Source organism: Aphanomyces astaci (genome assembly GCF_000520075.1).
Source record: "Aphanomyces astaci strain APO3 unplaced genomic scaffold supercont1.28, whole genome shotgun sequence".
Taxonomy (NCBI): Eukaryota; Oomycota; class Saprolegniomycetes; order Saprolegniales; family Verrucalvaceae; genus Aphanomyces; species Aphanomyces astaci.
Genome location: NW_009798291.1, coordinates 537563 through 555065, shown reverse-complemented (window position 1 = coordinate 555065; position 17503 = coordinate 537563). Strand labels below are relative to the sequence as shown.

The following is a 17503-nucleotide window of genomic DNA, read 5'->3' as shown; positions in this document are numbered from 1 at the left end:
GGCATCTTTTTACATACAAATTTCAGTACAAAGAATCGATCGATAGATTTGGCGTTTCAGCACAAAAGTCTACATTTTGGGTAAAAGGACAATATATATATATATATATATATTAAACGATATGTGTTACGTACATGTATCTCCAGTGAACACGCAGCCGTGGCCAGTGTGGTTGGTGGCGGACACTACCAACAATACACACGATAGAACTGTGTCACAGGAAATATGAAAAGGTAGGAAATAGAGGAGTACTGTACCATAATACGCCACGTGGCCCTAATAGTGTATCATATCCAAAATGACCTTATATTTCAATCACTTACAATGATAGAAGCACAAGAGTATATACAGTATATATATGGGGATTACCATTGTATGACAAGGCACGGCCAATGTCTCGACGGTGAGACTGCCGACTTTGAGCTTGTCGCCATGCCAGGTTTGCTTGGTGGACCCTTGGACGCTATCGAGGACGCCGCCGACGATGGTCGCGGAGGTCAATGCCGCCTTGAGCTTGCGATTCCCTCCTGCATGGTCGAAGTGCTTGTGGGTCGTGAGGATGTACTTGAGCGTCAACGGATGCGACGGCGGCGAGCGATGGGCGACCAATGCGCGCCACACGTTCAGCACGACTTGGGGGTCGGCGACGTCCACGGCGGCGCACTCACCCGTGGCATGGTCGAACAGAATGTACGCAAAGTTGTCTTGGAGAAACGGGATCGTCACGACGGTCGCGGCGCCGTCGAGGATCGTCGTCTCGAACGACGTCACGTTGAAGTCTGGTGACGCATGGTGCGCGGCGAGCTGTCGCTTGTACATATAGTAGAAGATGGACGAGTTCGCGATCCAGTTGATCAGAGCTTTCTTCGACCCCAAGAAGTAGATGCGCACGGCGAGGGCCGCCAGCGCCAGCCCCACCACGTACAACACCACCGCCATGAAAAAACTTGAATGTGCTTTGTGTCCAAATTAAATTAACGTGAATATCATCTTTACCAGTAAATGTTACAGAGGGAACTTCCACGGATTATAGTCAAGTGACCAGAGATACCTTGAGCTTCTCCAAGAAGTTCTATTTCACCTGGGTCACTCTAATTTTCTGCTCTGGGTCACCCGAACTACTGTAATACCTCGAAGTACTAATATGGTACTACTTCAAAGTACTACGTAGTATATAGGACCCAACATGCGTTGGCACAATATATATATATGCCTTCCGCGAAGAATGCGTTATAGTAATAGAGCGCGTTGACTTTGAGTCGGGGAAAGAATGATCCGAAGGTTTACTGGCTATAGATAAAAGTAGAGTATGCACAAGCAACCAACGTAGATTCGAGTCGAGTGACCCAGAAATGTATTGGACATTTGACATTAGTGCGTTATGGCAATGGACACTGCGCCCGCAGCAACACAGCGTTCGATACGCACACGTCGGGCATAAAAGTACTCCACCTTTGTGGGCGACGCCACGTTAGCAGTGTCGTCATGTCCTATAGTGACATATATGTCACTACACGTCATCACATCCAATCATACCCAGATTTCCGTGCTCGCCCCATCCACACGAATAGACGTCCCCGGCGGCCGTCACTACATCGCACATGTATACAACATATTTCCAAAAGTACGCAAATGTACTACCAAACAGAGAATGTTCTGACCCACTGGCAACTTGGACGATGGGACTTGTACGATCGCCCACTGGAATTGGCTGCGGAGTGGACGTCGACTCGAACACTCCAGACCCTTTCGATGCATGTGATGATGTACTGATTATATATATATTTGTGTTAAGATGGAACATCACGTACCCAATTGACCCAAATCCCCTTTGCCCCATGAATAGACAACGCCGCTTTGGCCAATGCAGACCACGTGATGCCACCCCACAGCCACGTCATCGATCACGTCATCGATCAACGCCCGACAGGGTTCAAACCCACGCAGACTCTGCCACGTCACAACATTCAACTTCAATGTGACATAGTATGACATACATTTGCCACACCAAGTTGGCCGTGCTTGTTGCTGCCACTGGTCCACACCTATGATGCAACATAGCATCTTTGAGGGATACAATGGGGAAGATCGATCACACTATTTGAGAGATATATGATGGAGAAATTCGGTCACACTATTTGAAGGTAGTTACGAACGTGGCCGAGATCGGTGAGGAACACCGAGTGCTGCCACCCGCAACAGACCCGTCGGATGGGTTGACCTGTCAATGACGGCACCACCGTCGGCACCGCCACATCTGTGACATGGGGCCCCATGGCCAGCTCCCCAGAACGACCTTTGCCCCATGCAAATACCTAACATATATTGCGACGACGTTATCCATCGTGACATATATTTTTTCTACTATGATTGGATGGACACGTTATCATGGACGACACACGAATGACGTGTTGCAGTATTTAGACCAGTGTACGAACCCGTCCATCGCGGGTGGCCAAGAGCGAATGCTTCCAGCCACACGATACACTTGTGATGCGAACAGACGATGGAAATGCTGCCATCAACGGCACCTTCTTGTTTGGCTTGAAAGCAATCCCTGGATGTACAATATGGCATCATTACACGTTGCTAACATAGAGCAACTATGTACGACCAATCGTCCAAGTGGACGAGTGACGTTGTCGTGATAACGTCAGTCATATTTTAGTACCAGTTGTGTGGTTGCAAGGATGGCCGTGACCCCAGGCAAACACTTGTGTGCTGGTGGTGCTGCTGGTACTGTCGTCGGCGCATTGGGATATGGCCACGGTGTGCCACCAGCCACAGCTCGCAACCTGAATCGGCTACATGCAGGATAAGGACAAGATCATGCAAGGCTGGTTCATACAGGCAATCCCTCGACATGCTGAACGCGCAGTGGCGACGACAATGATGATGATACACGCCCCAACTGACCATGACTGTCGTCGCCCCATGTGTAGAGTTGTCCACTTGCCGTCCATCCTGCACGCAGTGCGTCATTCCATCGCGCAGACAATGGACGTATCGTAGCACACAAACGACATACCTGCGCTGTGACCTCCGCCAGTGGTCACGGTGACAAGCTCAGCCTACTCGACATGGCGGTTGATTGAAGGTGTGGACAGAGGACGGGCATCTACCTCCAGGTCTACTTTCACCGGCACCGCATAGTCTAATTCATCGCGCGTGCCCAGTTGTCCCGAGGAGCCTAGGAATCTATCACGAGAGATGCCACAACACCGTCGACTTGCCTGATCCCCATGCGTACACATCAGGCATGCTGCAATAAAATTTGAATAACGTATTTTGACATTTTAACTCTTTTATTGGGTAAATAAAAAACGTCAGTGACCCTTGCATTGACAGACTGCGTTAACTGTAACTGTAAACCACCATGATTTTTCAAGTTTAGCGTCGTAAAACACTAAAAGCGTTTAATACAATCGACGCCTCTGATTGGTTCTCGTTGTGGAGATGAACACATCGGCAAAAAACATGTCCAAGCGAAGGCGGCTTCGGCGCGGCACCGCCGCCGATTCGAATGACGACGACGTTGACCTGACGGAAGATGAGCCGGAGCCTAGCATACATGCCACGGAGTGTACGATCTGCTGCGAGAAGTGTGTGACCAGTGGGGAGCATCGTCTGGCGAGTCTCGCGTGCGGCCACTTGTTTGGCCAAAGTTGCATCGAGCGATGGGTTAAACAGAGCAAGACCTGTCCCGTGTGCAGCCAGGCGGTGAAGCGAAACGACGTGCGCGTGCTCTTCACCGACTCGGTCTCTGTCGTGGACAACAGTCGGCAGGAAGAATTCAACCAGAAGTACCTGGCCGAAAAGGCTGCGCGCTCCGCCGTATGTCCGACACCTGCCATCCATCAACGCTCCTCACGACTTTGATGATTAGATCGAAATGGAGGTGGCCAAGCTCAAACTCCAGCATGCCGCGCTCCAACTGGAATACGACAAGCACAAAAACCGTGTCATGGAGCTGCTGGAAGAGAACTCGATGCTCAAGTCCATGGCGCTGCCGCCGCCGCCCCCCTCGTCCTCCCAGAGTGCTGCCCGACCTGCGACATGGGCATATGCCAAGTTCGCATCCATTGTGTGCTCGGACTCGCGTGTCTGCGCCATCTCCCTGCGCGGCGACCTGCTCGGCGTGGGAACCAAACTCGGCCCAGACTCCCATGGACTCTTGCAGGTATACTAAATCTCATACTATGACGTGGCAAGCCCTCTTTCATGGAATATGACTAGGTGAGTCTCTTGGACATTCAACATCGCGCGTCGATTCCGCTGCATCGACTGGCCATCCGCGACGTCGCTGTGAGTGCCGACAGCAAATACGTGGCCACGACCGCCATGGACGGCAAACTGCACATTGTACGAACCTCGATGACGTGATCTAGTAGTGATGACGTGATCAAGTAATATGATGACGAGATCGTTTCTTTCAGACAAGTACAATGGCCCAACGCTCCATCTTGCACTTTGACATGCCAGGCCGCCACGGTTGGTCGTGCTGCTGGGACGCGTCCAACGCGCATCAGGTATTCACAAAACGTGATCGATTTTCTTTCCTTTCCTAACAAAAGGTGACCGAATGTAGACCCAAACATGACTGGATATATTCGTAGCACCCCATACATACAATGTTGTTTGTAGATTTGGGTCGGCCACCAGAACGGCACGCTGTCGCGCTTCGACATGCGCAAACCAGGCGCTGAAGTGGCAGATTCGTTGACCCATCACTTTAAACAACCTGTCCACGCCGTGCGGTCGTTGGTGTTGGAGCCGATGCACACGCCGGTACCAAAGCAATCGCATTCTAGCCAAAAGTCCACCTCCGCCAGGATATGATGCATGGCTAGGTCGTGGTCGCCGCCACGTTCAGCGGGGTCTCGATCTGGGCCGCAGCCGAATCGGCCCAGTCTTTGGTTCACCACATGCATATGGACATCAAGCACTGCTGCGCCATGGCAAACAACCCCCAAACGCCCAGTCAGCTGGTCGTGTCCACGCGAACCACGACGACGACGACGGCAACCAGCACATCCTCCTCTTATTCGACGACGACGACGAGTCCTGCGCAGCATTTCGTCGTGTCGTTGCGTCACAACCCTGACGACGGGCTCGTGGAAACCGAAGCCGACGGCGTGTTGCAGGTAGGGAGGGAGGGGGGTGGGTCGAAATAAAAAAAACGACTGATGTTGATAATGGGGGGGGTAGGGCCACGTGACCCCCAGCGCCATCACGCGAGCCGCGATATGGTCCAGCGGCGGCGGCGACGTCGTTGTGGGATCGGGGGATGTGGGGGCCCATGAATTGAAGCTATGGGATGTTGCCACGTCATCCGTGGTGCGCCATATCGATGCCCCTCAACCCATCGTGGACGTCCAGCATGGCTGGGCAGGGCCGACGATGGGGGTTTTAGCTACGTTGGCCAACGACGAGTTGGTCTTGTACAGAACCACCCAAGCCTAGATACCAGTGATGATATCGTCGTAGATCTACGTTTATTTAACAAGTGCAGTGTATTACTATGAATACTGTACGTAATGATGGCAAACAATATATCGGTAAAAGTCTCTACTTCAGTAGTAAGTACTCCAAGAGGAATCGTGTTCCATGAATATAGATTGTGACGGTAATATACAGATACCCGGTATTACAGTAATACATACTATTAATAGTATTCTCTAATACTATTAATACTGTAGTACACTACGAGAGATATCATTGATTCTATTATTATACATGTATCAGCTACTGCTAATAAAATACTACTTACTCGTTAGTACTTACAGTTACTAGCGTTATGTAGTGTTTGCTTACTTCGAAGTATTTGCTTCTGCAATGTATGGTTTACAAATTGGTCATTTTGAACGTACCCTGATCGATGATTGGTTGAAATTGCCAGCACAGTGAAACGGTCGCCACAACAGCTACAACCGCCAGTAAAGTTCTGCTCAGCATGTCGATTCTCCAGCGAGCGGCAGAGTACTGCGCGACACCTGCGTTTGAGCGCGCGTTTGACGACTTTGCCGCGTACGTCCGGCGGCCACTAACTGGACCTCTCTTCAACAACAACCTGTCATGATGGTTAGGGAGCATGCGGCGTCGTTTGGTGACGCGGCCGAGTCCAAGTCGGACGACGTCGAGCACAAGCACGAGTACAAGGAGTTGCATGCCGAGTACCTGGCGCTGTTTGAAGGTCGTATTCAAGGTACAGTACACCCGATGGTTGTCGTTGGTGGTGGTGGTGGTGGCGGCGGTTGATGTTGCTGTTGTGTAGGGTTTCTCGACAAGGAAGACGTGAGTTCCAAGGACTTTTACGCGGCATGCGAGCAGGCCATCGAGTCGTCGAGCCCGAGTGCCGAGACATACAAGTGGTTTGTGGATCGGTTGGTGGCGTCGATGGATTACAAACTGTTTTACGGACTCATGCTCAACGAAGCGCGAGCGCAGCTGCGCCGTCGAAAGTAGAGCTCGCGTGTCCCGTGTACGAATACTATGTATGTACATGCAGATCCAATTGATGGCATGCTACTGGCCTGGCAAACATCGACAGTGTACCCCCAGTACATTAATACTAATACAACTACTGTCACTCTACTACTAGTACCTTTCCAGGCGCAGGGTCTGTACTCCGTCGCCTTGTGAATATGACATTATTATTAGGAGAATAGGTTTACAGTGTATAATGACATTATTAGGAGAGGTTGCCCACATGTATTTGTTTCCAGGCATAACGTTACTATTAATAATATATGTTTTTTGTTGTATTAATATTGTCAAATCGACTCGAAACTGTAGCTTAGGTGAATCCATTAAAGAACCACCTAAGCCAATCAAATCACGTCTTGTCCACTTTCTGCCAATCCAAACGTTTGACCCCTCCGCATTGGGCAAAACCACATATCTACGAATCGTTGTATAGAAGTATAGTGTGTACAAGCTTAAATAGGATCAAATAGATTCGAAAGCTATTTGGCGAAATGACTCTCAAGTCCAAATGTGGGTGCGATGCACAATAAGTACCCTTTGATTACATAATAACGTTAGTTAGTATCTACACTTGTTTACAGAATTGAGGTGTGGCAGATCTACGACCAGTTGTCCACAGATCGATGTCTTGATCGAGTTGCAGGAGATCAATTACTTTGCAAAACAGCGCGTGGTTTACCCACGGCACGATGCGCACTCGCAACGACGTCGGGAACAGCTCCAATTGCAGCGGATGCAGCATGTCCACATGTGCCCAGACGGCGGCCGACACGAATCGAGAGAGGAGGCGGTCGAGGTGTCGGGGGTGTACTTGGTGGGTGGGGGCGTGCTGCACGAGGTGGATGTGGCTAAATGCTTTGTGGAGCACGGGGATGGCGTTGATCCAGTATGCAATGGTCGGATGGCGGCGGCAAAGTGCATTCATGCGACGTACGAGGGCGAGGGTTAGAGGCCCGGTGTACGGCGTGATGGCGTAGAACCGCGTGACTGGCATGCCAGCTGCCGACAACAGGATGATCTTGTCGCTATGGAAGAGGATACACACATATAAACAGATACAACACTAGTGCTAATAAGGCATACACATTGGACGGATACAACTGCGCGTAGCGAAGTGAGACGGCGCCCCCCATGGAGATCCCGGCAAACGTGACCTTGACGGATGGATCGGAGTGCCAGTTGGCCCGGACGACGGCGTCGCGGACCTGGTGGACAAGCAAGGCCGGGACGTGCTCATCGTACGAGGACAGGTACGGAGAATGGCCGTGGCCGATAAAGTCGACGAGGAGGACTGAGAAGCCGTGGATGCGATGGAGCTTCCGCGCAGTTTGCTTCCAATCCTTGTGGCTCATGTGCCACCCGTGAAGGAGCACAATGCGTCGAGGCGGGTGCGACGGGTTATGTTCTTGTGGAGCTTCCTCCAGAAGGAGGCTAAAGTACTTGGGTTGAGAGGGTACTGCATGGCGAGATGGCGTCGAGAGACGACGATGGACGGTCAAGTGTGCATGATGCGCCAAGAAGACGGCGTGGCGGGCCAGGGAAGAAAGCGACGGGTCGTTCTTTGCGCGATGCAGCAACGCCGTGCGGATCCACGGCGGCAACACACACCATCGCGCTTCGATCTCCAATGAAGTGCAAAGGACTTCCGCCATGATATGTCGAATGTCACACACAACCCACGTCGTTTAGAAATTATGGTTGTTTTAGCCAATGAAAGGCAAGTTGGGGATAGAATGAGACCACAACCCATGGTGCAATTTACAAGTCTATTTTGGTAGAAAAAATGCAAAAAAACCTCGAAATCCATGTGAAAATTGGTAAAAGTGACGAACACGCGAATGCAAAAATGACAGCCCCACATGACAACACCAATCAAGATAACGTTAAGACAAGGGGTCGGTCGATGATGCACCTACATACATACTAGTACTCGCTACGAACCAAGCTTATTTCTTGTATTGCGCAACATCTAAGTGCACGTTGGACCCGTCGATTCCACTTGGCCTTCACATGCGCATGTATGTAGCAACTCGGCGTTGGTCGATAACCTTAAGATGAGATGGGACTGTAAACTCGGATTGTCCACTTTACTTTGGCTTTGTATTGCGTGGTATCTAACGAGGCAAACGTGTTCGCTTGATCTTGGGTCGTCCATATCCCCTCATTTTAAGAACGCTATTCCCAATTTAATCAATGACGTGGCTGATATTCCCTTGTAATACTGACATACACTGTACATATCCCTCGATACGTTTTCATACCATTCCCCATATCACTCCCAATCGGAGCGGATCGGATCAGTGTATGGGAAAGCAACCATCACCTTCGGCGGAGCAGCAGCTCGTGGTACCGCAGCCCAAGCGCTATCGTGGAGGCAAGGTGATGCGGGACCATGCCACGGCGCTGGAGCGGGTGCACGCCAGCCGCAGCTCGTGGCGACCGATCGAACCACCCATGCACGACGAGCTGCCGTTGGAAAGCTGCTTTGACGGGCTCATGCTAGGAAGTGACATGAGCATGGTTCATGAAGCTTCCTCCTGGGTAGACGAAGGTCGACCGCTGTCGTCTGCGTCGGAGCGCTCCACAACCGACTTCATGGACGACGACGACGACGACCCCTTGTCTGAAGACGAAGAGCTCACGCAATTGTGCTCTTCCACGTGAACGAATGAACGAACGAACGACGTAGAGTCGTCTGTGGTGCCACCACTGCCGCCTCCTTTGGCACGACCGACGACTTCCATGCCTCTTACACCCCTCGTAAACCCTAAAAATCACACACGCGTTGTTCCGTTGCCTACCGTCGGTGTTTTCTGTATCCACTTGCTTCACATGTGCTGCCTTTCTCCATGCAGGAATTCCTGAGTCATCCAGCATGATGACATCTCGTCCTTGCACTTATTTGTTGCATGCTCATGGGGTTGGATCGCGAGGGCGGGCGTAAGCTTCAACTCGACACTGATTGGTTAGATTTAGGAATTTCCAGGGATTTAAGGCTTTTGATTCGTCGTCACCAACCAATCACATTGTTCCTCGTCGGGCATTCTCCCCTGAAAATCATTGTCGTGATTGGGAGATCGATCCATCAAACGTTCCTTCCTCGTCATCATCATGGGCAACAGCGCGTCAGTTCACGATAGGTGCCGCACGGGAGATGTCGCGGGTCTGAAGGAACTCTTGCACGCATCGGTAGAGACGGCAGACGTCGAAAAGGTCGACGAGTATGGCCGGACGGCGCTCCTTGTCGCTGCAGGATGCGATCCGGTCGTCAAGGCGCCTAGTCCAACGCCGCAACAGCAACAACAACTGGACGGCATCAGTGAACGGTCCGAGAGCGAAGCGTTTCCGTCTATCGGGTCGGACACAGACCCGGCGACGGGCCATTCGCTCTCGATCGCGGCCCAAAAGAAGCAGGTCGTTGTTGACATGATCAACCTCCTCGTGGAGAAACAGGCCAACTTGGACCATCGCGACGAGAAAGGGTGGACTGCGTTGCACTACGCGTGCCAAGCCCAGAACGACGCCGCCGTCGAGTGTTTGCTCAAGCACGGAGCCGTCCCAAGCCGAGATTCGCTGGGGTTGCTTCCCCAGGTGAGTGCTTCTTCCATGTCCTCGACGCTGTTGTCTTGCTTACGTGGGCGCAGGATCTGCTCTTGCACTCTGGATACCCGGACTCGATCAAGGTGGCAGAAGACACTGCGGGGATCCTTCATCGCGTCACAGGGCCCAGCGAGTACAAGCTCAAGCTGTTAAGTCTTCGATCGAGCGGGATTGCCGAGATTCGACTGGGGGGGCACATCGAGAAGGGGTCGATAGTAACCGTCGACCTCGACGTGCCAGCCAACCATTCGCCCAAGGACTACATCCAGCTACTGATATACAACGAATCCGGCGACACGTGCGTCGAACTCGGACCTGTCCAAGGGGTGCCATCCGGCGCCACTGGCAAAGTGTCATTCAAGTGCGACTACGGCAGCGTCCTTCCCTGCATCTATCGATTCGTCTACGTGAAATGCGGTATATATATATATATATCATACCATGTTCAGTCTATACAGCCCCCAAAACACCCCTTGATATATGATTTCATGTGGGGTCTTATAGACATCAACACGATCTCGCGCGTGGTCGTGGCCAGCGGATGCACGGCGTCAGTCCAAGCGTCGATTGGCGAAGTGTTTCAATATGAACTGTACCTGTATGACCGCGTGGTCGAAGTCGAGAGTGTGTCGGAGTACGAGTTCTTTGATCAGCCCACGATTGCATTGAAGCGCATCGGGATCGGTACAGCTTTTATGTCTATGTACTGGTTCCTTTTTCCATATACGTACGACTGGAATGTCCTTTGACTAGTCCAAGGCACCCCCGACGACATTGACTGGGTCGATATCTTGCCGGAGAACCACATTGTCGCTGTCAACGACGTTGTGATTGCCGGCATGTCGTTTGAAAACTCGATCCGGCAACTGCAAGTCAACAACGGACACAAATGCACCAAGCTGCTCATGCAAAATTCCGTCGCGCTTGGCGACTTTATCCATGAAAAGATCCTCGGTCTCAACGTGATTGGAAAGTACGCGAGCTTGTCTCCTGTGGACGTGCCGGTCGCTCCTGCGTCCGCGCCGCCATCGCCACGGCAGTCGGAAGACGCCGCCTCTGTATCGCATGACGCCCTTCCGTTGCCGGACAATACGTTCCACCCCACCGCCACCGGATCCACGAGCTCGGAAGACTTTCACGACGCGCTATCGCCTTCGTCAGTGCAACCTCCCGCGTCGCCACTTCGCGGTGTGTCGGCCACAACGGAGCTCCTCCCCACCACCAAGCAATTGGTACGACCCCTCTGTCGTCGCTTCATCATCATCTTGATAGCATGCACCCCTCCTGACGAATCTCCTATCTTAGGTCGGCGAGATGTTTGAAGGCCTTGCCGTCAAGCCGTGAACTCGGCTTTCAAGCGGTCGAGTAGATTGTAACGAGTTTAACTTTCATTGGTGGAAATCATTTACCATCATTCTGGGGACCGACTTCCATGATTCGATGGAATACCACCAACATTCTTGTTCGTTGGTGTAACGGTTGTTTCATGGACCTTGCATCGATCGACCCAATAAGCAGCATGACAGCCCGACGGCGCAGCGGCGGCTCCGTGGACCCGTACTTGGACTTGGTGCGGCAGCTGGATAAGGCTAAGGTGTCCAAGCAGAAACAGGCTGAGGCCATGCACGACCACCGGACCATTCACACGTTGGGGGAGGACATGTCGTGGCTGAAGAAGCGCAAGCACAAATCGTACATGAGAGTAAAGCACAAAGCGACGCATCTCAAGGTACGCCACAACACATGGCAAGCGTCACGAGTCTCTCTCTCTTACGTGACACCAGCACTTGCGTCACTGGTTTGACTCGTACGACCAAGACAAGTCTGGCAGCATCAGTGTCTCCGAACTGGCGTGGCCGATGCTCGTTCTCGGCTACGCCAACACCCTCGACGAGGTCCCAGCTGAAAAACAAACTCTTGTAGAATCTCATAGTAGCACAGCAGGTTCATAAGCTGCTACATGAAGTGGACTTGAATGGCGACGGCACTCTGAGCTTTGACGAGTTCGTCGACCTCTTGTGCCAAAGCGATGCCAAGAACGTCGTGCATCCTCTGGAAAAGCTCGTCCAGATGGCTCAACACGGCGACTTGGGGGTAACCTTGAGTGTCCTTGTTTACATAGTAGTCCGCCGTAGTGCCACGTCATTGTCATATCGTTGAACTAGGACGCGGCATTGTCGCTGCAGACGCTCATTCCATCGTATCAGCGAAAACTCATGCTCGAGTCGCTGATGGCATACGGAGACACTACGCACTCTCCTCGTACTCGCCGCGAACTTGAGGTGCGCGAAGCCAACGAAGCAATGCTGCGGCGCGCCGACATTGCACTCCACGCCCTCGACACTTCGTCGACGATCACCAAACCCGCTCGCCTCCCTCCCATGACAGTGACGACTCGAGTATGTTGACAACTCCGTCCGACAGACATTTGACTATTGTGAAGTTGAAGAAGGTCCCACCCCCTCCATCGACACGGATATTGCAAGCTGGCGCCACCCTCCGGCGCAAATTGGCCGCCACGGAAGGCCCAACATCGCTATTTTATGGTTGGTACAAGTCCGTATTTTGTGTAAGTACAAACGCTACAGTATGTGGGTAGAATCGATCGAGAAAGCCAGCGAGCTTCCACCAGAATATCATCGCCGTAACGATTAGGGCGGTATTCTCAACGTATGACAAAGGTGGTCACCCCCTCCACTTTCAATAAGCCAATATAACGCCAATAAATCACACAACGACGCCAGTGGTCCAACGATAAGAACAAGGGCAATTGAAAGTTTCATTGAAGAGGGGGGGGTTGGGGGCATTGGATGCTTACCCTCAAAAGTATAAGCATTCGAAGTAGAGCTCGACTTCCTTCATACTGGATTACCATTGATGCTAAGAGCAGCTACAACCAATGTATACTCACTCATACACTGAAGTTGTATCAGCACTTGGTCAGAATCCCGAGAGGACGACCTTACCTACAACAGTGCGGGCTTCCAACGCTGCATGGGCTAGCTTCAAATTCGCAGCGTTGATCGTCCCAAACGTCTTGCCCACCGTAGTGCGAAGTCGCTTGGCATCCACCAATGCACTGACTTGGTTCAGCAGACGATGTTGCTCAATGATGTCTTCAGTGTTGAACACAGCACGAGTAAACATGAGCTCCCACACGAACGTGACGCTCTTGGCAAACAACTTTTGGAACGGCAAGTTGTCCTGGAAACTCGCGATGGCGCAGATCTTGCCTTGGGGTTTGATCACCTCGATAATCGTGTCAAAGTGAGGAGGAAGGTCCGTGAAGACGAGGATGTAGTCGACTTGGGGGAAGCCGAGGGCGGATAGCTGGGACACGATGTCTCCGCGGTGGTTGACGACGTGGTCGGCCCCCAGATCTTTGACCCACGCCTCGGATTCTGGGCGAGACGCCGTCGCGATCACGGTCAAGTCCGTGAGTTGTTTGGCCAGTTGGATGGCAATCGATCCGACTCCTCCAGCGCCGTTGAGGATGAGCACCGATGCATTTTTCTTGGTCGAAGTGGTAGCGGCACCAGCTGATGAAGTCGGAACTCCAAGGCGATGGAACAGGGCTTCCCATGCGGTGATGCTGGTCAGTGGCAAGGCCGCCGCATCCGCAAAGCTGAGGGAGGCGGGTTTGCGGCCCACAATGCGTTCGTCAACGGCGTGGTACTCGGCATTGGTACCGTTACGCGTCCACGTTCCGGCATAGAAGACTTCGTCACCAACTTTGAAGACGGAGCGTCCGGTTCCACGGCGAAAACCACGCCGGCAACATCGTAGTCAAGGACCTTGGGGGACCAGTGAGGAACTTTACCTGACGTTCGTCGAATTTTACAGTCTAAGGGGTTGTTGACACGGCATGGACTTGAACTGGACATAAAGGGTCGGTACGCTGTGTTTGGTCCTGTGCCATTATGGATATATAGGTTGATGAATGATGGGTGGAATGTTGTCAATTTGGTGAAGTGAGTGAACAATTGGCACTTCTATTAACATTCAGAAGCTGAACAGTCGCTTAGATAAGTTAAAAATATTACAATTTTATGATTTTTATGTGGCCAAAAAGCATCGGTACACTAACTAGTTTTGATGTATATCACTGATTTCAACGAATTGATTGACAAGCTTTCATAGACAGCCAGACCAGTAGCAAAAAAGATCCGCTTGATTACGTAGCAAAAAGGATCTATGTGATTACGTCATGCCATGTGATTGTGTATACTCATCACTGATTGGCTTATTTTTGGCGACATATCAAACTTGGGCAAAAACACGTTCATTTCGTACACGGTACAAATGTGTGGTGGAGACAATATTAAGGCTGATGCAGCAGTATTTATGGTAAAACCCACGCTACCTGATGAACCCATTAGCTGGCACTCGCAACGAGATCAACATTTGCCTAAGCAAATTCAAGGTAATGGTATTACATTTCTCGTGCCCAGCAACCATTTTCTCGCAACAAAACGCCGGGGACTCTAACCAATCCGATATTATAGCGACTACCTCTGTTTGGTACTACGTAGTAACAGATTCACCAGATTGGTCCGTATTCAGGTTATATACTACGTAGTACTACGAAGTACTAGTATAATGTACAGTACAGTACAATTATATGGCATCCTTCACGAACAAACTTCACCACCTGGCCAAAATCTATGTCTAATCCTGGGTTTTCATCAACTCATTATGAATCACAGACATGACGTAATCCTAGCGCCACCACACAAACCACAGGCAGATGCAATCCAAGCGGGATATTCCATCGCCAGTCGAACTTGGCCATTAAACAACGTGCCTCATCAACATCATGTCTGCTCCTTCCATCCCTTCTACCATGCGCGCCGTGGGTTTCCACGATCACTTGCCCATCGATGACCCCGACTCCCTCCTTGACCTCGTCGTTCCAGTACCCGCCATTGCTGGCCACGACCTGCTGGTCCAGGTTCATGCCGTATCTGTCAACCCCGTAGACTGCACGATTCGCTTCCCCAATGGTCATTCCCCCTTGTCGACCTGCAACATTCTTGGCTACGATGCCGCCGGTGTGGTTGTCGCCGTGGGACCGGACGCGTCCGTCTTCAAAGTTGGAGACGAAGTCTTCTATGCCGGAACGTGGACGCGTAACGGTACCAATGCCGAGTACCACGCCGTTGACGAACGCATTGTGGGCCGCAAACCCGCCTCCCTCAGCTTTGCGGATGCGGCGGCCTTGCCACTGACCAGCATCACCGCATGGGAAGCCCTGTTCCATCGCCTTGGAGTTCCGACTTCATCAGCTGGTGCCGCTACCACTTCGACCAAGAAAAATGCATCGGTGCTCATCCTCAACGGCGCTGGAGGAGTCGGATCGATTGCCATCCAACTGGCCAAACAACTCACGGACTTGACCGTGATCGCGACGGCGTCTCGCCCAGAATCCGAGGCGTGGGTCAAAGATCTGGGGGCCGACCACGTCGTCAACCACCGCGGAGACATCGTGTCCCAGCTATCCGCCCTCGGCTTCCCCCAAGTCGACTACATCCTTGTCTTCACGGACCTTGCTCCTCACTTTGACACAATTGTCGAGGTGATCAAACCTCAAGGCAAGATCTGCGCAATCCTGCCCCCCCACGAAAACTTGCCATTCCAAAAGTTGTTTGCCAAGAGCGTCACGTTCGTGTGGGAGCTCATGTTTACACGAGCCATCTTCACCACCGACGACATCATTGAACAGCACCATCTGCTGAACCAAGTCAGTGCATTGGTGGATGCCAAACGACTTCGCACTACGGTAGGCAAGACGTTTGGGATGATCAACGCTGCGAATTTGAAGCTAGCCCATGCAGCGTTGGAAGCGGGCAACGCCGTGGGCAAGGTCGTCCTCTCGGGATTCTGACCAAGTGCTCTATGGTCTTCGTGTACTGTCATTCAATAAATAGTACACATGTATGATCCAACCTTGGTAAGATTTAGATGAGTTGCTGAACCTCTCTAATGAGAGGTTGGCTCTTGGGCTCCAAAGACCCCCCCCATGTCAAACATTAACGATTCTTCACATATCGTCACCGTGTATAGTATGAAGTTCCCAGTACAATCTTATTGGTCATACAAACTTTTGAAATGGGAGCCACCCATCTCCTGGGCTCCTATGGACAAATGTAACTTCATCGTCACCTTTAATTTTTCACCTTCATGAGCACTGCGACCAAACCAAAAGCTTCGTCCATCCCTACTGTGTTGCCGTCGGACGCGGCGGAACTTGTCCCGTCGCATGTCCACCTTGACGGTTAAGTCGAAGTGTCCAAATCGCTATTTGGCAAGTCAGTCGCAGGAAAACTTGGCCGAACGAGGCGCTATCCTCAACCAACTCCAAGCCGGTATTCGAACCAAGTTGACCAAGTACCTCGGTGGTGAGATCAGGCGGTACCACGTGGACCTGGTCCGTGGCATATTTCGTTTGTGGGAGTTTGTCCGAGAAATGGGGCTCAGATGGGGGTCTACTGGTCGCAGCCCGTTGTGATCGAAGCGTCGATTGCGCGCTACCGAAAGTACATGAAACTCGTACAGGTGACGCCGTCCAAGTACCGGGAGGTGCCGCCCATCGCCTACATTGCGCTCGTCATTCAAGCCCACCAGACAGACCACAACGCGTACTTCAAGTACTGGCGCAAGGCCACCAATGACAGTCTCTACAGTGATTATAGTTTCTAGCAATGACATTGGCTACAGTGCCCAAACGGCAGCAGCCAGACGCTGGAGGCACTGTACTTTAGCGAAGAGTCGCGATTATATTGTGGATTCGATACGAATTTCCAGACCCCGTCCAATCGAACCTCGCTGCCAAATCGAATCACGAATCGACGCGATTGGCTAATCTATTTTTGAGTGGATTTGATTGGCTCTTGAAGATAGGACAAGGTATATTCAACCAATCGAAAACGCTGGCGTGATTCAATATTGCTTCGACAAACAAGGCGAATTTTGGAAGTTTACAGCGAATTCACAACACTTCTAAATAATTTGCATGCAATGTGGCTACGGTACATAGTTCACTACCTTGTACGAGGAGTATATCCCAAGCAACCGCGACCAACCAACAAGTGTGAGTTTGCATCGATACATATACATGACTAAAACCCCGACAGCACCAACTTGCCAACAACCGTGCCCGCTTCCAGAGCCACATGGGCTAGCTTCAAGTTCACAGCGTTGATCGTCCCCAGTGACTTGCCCACCGTGGTGCGAAGTCGCTTGGCGTCTACTAACGCACTGACTTGGTTCAGCAGACGATGTTGCTCAATGATGTCTTCAGTGTTGAACACAGCACGAGTAAACATGAGCTCCCACACGAACGTGACGCTCTTGGCAAACAACTTTTGGAATGGCAAGTTGTCCTGGAAACTCGCGATGGCGCAGATCTTGCCTTGGG

At 51.5% G+C, this 17503-nt stretch overlaps 12 protein-coding genes across 15 annotated transcripts in view; 8 read left to right on the top strand and 4 right to left on the bottom strand.

Annotated features, from left to right (window-relative positions):
- Nucleotides 1-939, bottom strand: part of H257_10498 (hydroxyacylglutathione hydrolase) — a gene marked incomplete at both ends in the record, with an annotated part of 3399 nt that extends 2460 nt beyond the window's left edge. Inside the window, 3 exons of the mRNA XM_009837063.1 lie at nucleotides 135-185; nucleotides 258-276; nucleotides 370-939. Coding sequence (XP_009835365.1) covers nucleotides 135-185; nucleotides 258-276; nucleotides 370-939 — 640 coding nt within the window. The remainder of the gene's footprint in view (nucleotides 1-134; nucleotides 186-257; nucleotides 277-369) is intronic.
- Nucleotides 940-1339: 400 nt separating this feature from the next.
- H257_10497 (hypothetical protein) lies at nucleotides 1340-3261 on the bottom strand (the record flags this gene model as incomplete). Of its 3 annotated transcripts, XM_009837060.1 has the most annotated exons (12): nucleotides 1340-1490; nucleotides 1537-1590; nucleotides 1642-1746; nucleotides 1812-1950; nucleotides 1998-2045; nucleotides 2157-2315; nucleotides 2439-2557; nucleotides 2672-2804; nucleotides 2849-2964; nucleotides 3029-3071; nucleotides 3123-3190; nucleotides 3234-3261. In XM_009837060.1, 12 exons carry the CDS (start codon nucleotides 3259-3261, stop codon nucleotides 1372-1374), a joined length of 1131 nt encoding a protein of 376 aa, XP_009835362.1. In that variant the 3' UTR covers nucleotides 1340-1371. The 3 variants fall into 3 exon arrangements, with proteins under 3 accessions (XP_009835362.1, XP_009835363.1, XP_009835364.1); XM_009837061.1 differs by having other exon boundaries at nucleotides 1537-1746; XM_009837062.1 differs by lacking the exons at nucleotides 1340-1490; nucleotides 1537-1590; nucleotides 1642-1746 and having other exon boundaries at nucleotides 1761-1950.
- Nucleotides 3262-3474: 213 nt separating this feature from the next.
- Nucleotides 3475-5559, top strand: H257_10496 (hypothetical protein). The gene is made up of 7 exons (XM_009837059.1): nucleotides 3475-3834; nucleotides 3887-4180; nucleotides 4237-4362; nucleotides 4437-4529; nucleotides 4645-4788; nucleotides 4851-5144; nucleotides 5209-5559. The coding sequence occupies exons 1-7, from the start codon at nucleotides 3478-3480 to the stop codon at nucleotides 5461-5463; spliced, it is 1563 nt and encodes a 520-aa protein (XP_009835361.1). The 5' UTR covers nucleotides 3475-3477; the 3' UTR covers nucleotides 5464-5559.
- Nucleotides 5560-5920: 361 nt separating this feature from the next.
- H257_10495 (hypothetical protein) lies at nucleotides 5921-6595 on the top strand. Its single transcript, XM_009837058.1, has 3 exons — nucleotides 5921-6027; nucleotides 6087-6205; nucleotides 6275-6595. The coding sequence occupies exons 1-3, from the start codon at nucleotides 5954-5956 to the stop codon at nucleotides 6463-6465; spliced, it is 384 nt and encodes a 127-aa protein (XP_009835360.1). The 5' UTR covers nucleotides 5921-5953; the 3' UTR covers nucleotides 6466-6595.
- A 402-nt stretch (nucleotides 6596-6997) lies between these two features.
- Nucleotides 6998-8310, top strand: H257_10494 (hypothetical protein). The gene has a single exon (XM_009837057.1). It carries the CDS (start codon nucleotides 7797-7799, stop codon nucleotides 8115-8117), a length of 321 nt encoding a protein of 106 aa, XP_009835359.1. The 5' UTR covers nucleotides 6998-7796; the 3' UTR covers nucleotides 8118-8310.
- Nucleotides 8311-8683: 373 nt separating this feature from the next.
- On the top strand, nucleotides 8684-9286 carry H257_10493 (hypothetical protein). The gene has a single exon (XM_009837056.1). It carries the CDS (start codon nucleotides 8791-8793, stop codon nucleotides 9148-9150), a length of 360 nt encoding a protein of 119 aa, XP_009835358.1. The 5' UTR covers nucleotides 8684-8790; the 3' UTR covers nucleotides 9151-9286.
- A 265-nt stretch (nucleotides 9287-9551) lies between these two features.
- Nucleotides 9552-11587, top strand: H257_10492. 2 transcript variants are annotated; one of them, XM_009837055.1, is made up of 5 exons: nucleotides 9552-10077; nucleotides 10131-10503; nucleotides 10591-10770; nucleotides 10840-11318; nucleotides 11392-11587. In XM_009837055.1, exons 1-5 carry the CDS (start codon nucleotides 9598-9600, stop codon nucleotides 11428-11430), a joined length of 1551 nt encoding a protein of 516 aa, XP_009835357.1. In that variant the 5' UTR covers nucleotides 9552-9597; the 3' UTR covers nucleotides 11431-11587. The 2 variants fall into 2 exon arrangements, with proteins under 2 accessions (XP_009835357.1, XP_009835356.1); XM_009837054.1 differs by having other exon boundaries at nucleotides 10591-11318.
- H257_10491 (hypothetical protein) lies at nucleotides 11583-12848 on the top strand. Its single transcript, XM_009837053.1, has 6 exons — nucleotides 11583-11815; nucleotides 11871-11981; nucleotides 12031-12180; nucleotides 12252-12485; nucleotides 12530-12632; nucleotides 12686-12848. The coding sequence occupies exons 1-6, from the start codon at nucleotides 11606-11608 to the stop codon at nucleotides 12739-12741; spliced, it is 864 nt and encodes a 287-aa protein (XP_009835355.1). The 5' UTR covers nucleotides 11583-11605; the 3' UTR covers nucleotides 12742-12848.
- Nucleotides 12849-13026: 178 nt separating this feature from the next.
- H257_10490 (hypothetical protein) lies at nucleotides 13027-14005 on the bottom strand (the record flags this gene model as incomplete). Its single annotated transcript, XM_009837052.1, has 3 exons — nucleotides 13027-13761; nucleotides 13815-13906; nucleotides 13984-14005. 3 exons carry the CDS (start codon nucleotides 14003-14005, stop codon nucleotides 13027-13029), a joined length of 849 nt encoding a protein of 282 aa, XP_009835354.1.
- A 924-nt stretch (nucleotides 14006-14929) lies between these two features.
- Nucleotides 14930-16130, top strand: H257_10489 (hypothetical protein; the record flags this gene model as incomplete). Its single annotated transcript, XM_009837051.1, has 1 exon — nucleotides 14930-16130. One exon carries the CDS (start codon nucleotides 14930-14932, stop codon nucleotides 15968-15970), a length of 1041 nt encoding a protein of 346 aa, XP_009835353.1. The 3' UTR covers nucleotides 15971-16130.
- Nucleotides 16131-16266: 136 nt separating this feature from the next.
- On the top strand, nucleotides 16267-16785 carry H257_10488 (hypothetical protein; the record flags this gene model as incomplete). Its single annotated transcript, XM_009837050.1, has 3 exons — nucleotides 16267-16347; nucleotides 16406-16513; nucleotides 16564-16785. The coding sequence occupies 3 exons, from the start codon at nucleotides 16267-16269 to the stop codon at nucleotides 16783-16785; spliced, it is 411 nt and encodes a 136-aa protein (XP_009835352.1).
- Nucleotides 16786-17204: 419 nt separating this feature from the next.
- H257_10487 (hypothetical protein) overlaps nucleotides 17205-17503 on the bottom strand; it is a gene marked incomplete at both ends in the record, with an annotated part of 918 nt that continues 619 nt past the window's right edge. The window contains one exon of the mRNA XM_009837049.1: nucleotides 17205-17468. Within this exon, the coding sequence (XP_009835351.1) occupies nucleotides 17205-17468 (264 nt within the window). The remainder of the gene's footprint in view (nucleotides 17469-17503) is intronic.

What these genes read in the sequence shown, in the direction of transcription:
- H257_10496 (XM_009837059.1), top strand. Translation starts at nt 3,478, where the DNA reads ATGTCCAAGCGAAGGCGGCTTCGGCGCGGCACCGCCGCCGATTCGAAT. An exon ending in TGGACGGCAAACTGCACATT is followed by an intron (nt 4,363 to 4,436) that starts GTACGAACCTCG and finishes CGTTTCTTTCAG; the next exon opens with ACAAGTACAATGGCCCAACG. An exon ending in TGGAGCCGATGCACACGCCG is followed by an intron (nt 4,789 to 4,850) that starts GTACCAAAGCAA and finishes ATGCATGGCTAG; the next exon opens with GTCGTGGTCGCCGCCACGTT.
- H257_10495 (XM_009837058.1), top strand. Translation starts at nt 5,954, where the DNA reads ATGTCGATTCTCCAGCGAGCGGCAGAGTACTGCGCGACACCTGCGTTT. An exon ending in GCGTTTGACGACTTTGCCGC is followed by an intron (nt 6,028 to 6,086) that starts GTACGTCCGGCG and finishes CATGATGGTTAG; the next exon opens with GGAGCATGCGGCGTCGTTTG. An exon ending in GTTTGAAGGTCGTATTCAAG is followed by an intron (nt 6,206 to 6,274) that starts GTACAGTACACC and finishes GCTGTTGTGTAG; the next exon opens with GGTTTCTCGACAAGGAAGAC.
- H257_10494 (XM_009837057.1), top strand. Translation starts at nt 7,797, where the DNA reads ATGGAGCTTCCGCGCAGTTTGCTTCCAATCCTTGTGGCTCATGTGCCA.
- H257_10493 (XM_009837056.1), top strand. Translation starts at nt 8,791, where the DNA reads ATGGGAAAGCAACCATCACCTTCGGCGGAGCAGCAGCTCGTGGTACCG.
- H257_10492 (XM_009837055.1), top strand. Translation starts at nt 9,598, where the DNA reads ATGGGCAACAGCGCGTCAGTTCACGATAGGTGCCGCACGGGAGATGTC. An exon ending in ATTGAAGCGCATCGGGATCG is followed by an intron (nt 10,771 to 10,839) that starts GTACAGCTTTTA and finishes TCCTTTGACTAG; the next exon opens with TCCAAGGCACCCCCGACGAC. An exon ending in TCCCCACCACCAAGCAATTG is followed by an intron (nt 11,319 to 11,391) that starts GTACGACCCCTC and finishes CTCCTATCTTAG; the next exon opens with GTCGGCGAGATGTTTGAAGG.
- H257_10491 (XM_009837053.1), top strand. Translation starts at nt 11,606, where the DNA reads ATGACAGCCCGACGGCGCAGCGGCGGCTCCGTGGACCCGTACTTGGAC. An exon ending in ACGCCAACACCCTCGACGAG is followed by an intron (nt 11,982 to 12,030) that starts GTCCCAGCTGAA and finishes GTAGCACAGCAG; the next exon opens with GTTCATAAGCTGCTACATGA. An exon ending in CCCAACATCGCTATTTTATG is followed by an intron (nt 12,633 to 12,685) that starts GTTGGTACAAGT and finishes GTATGTGGGTAG; the next exon opens with AATCGATCGAGAAAGCCAGC.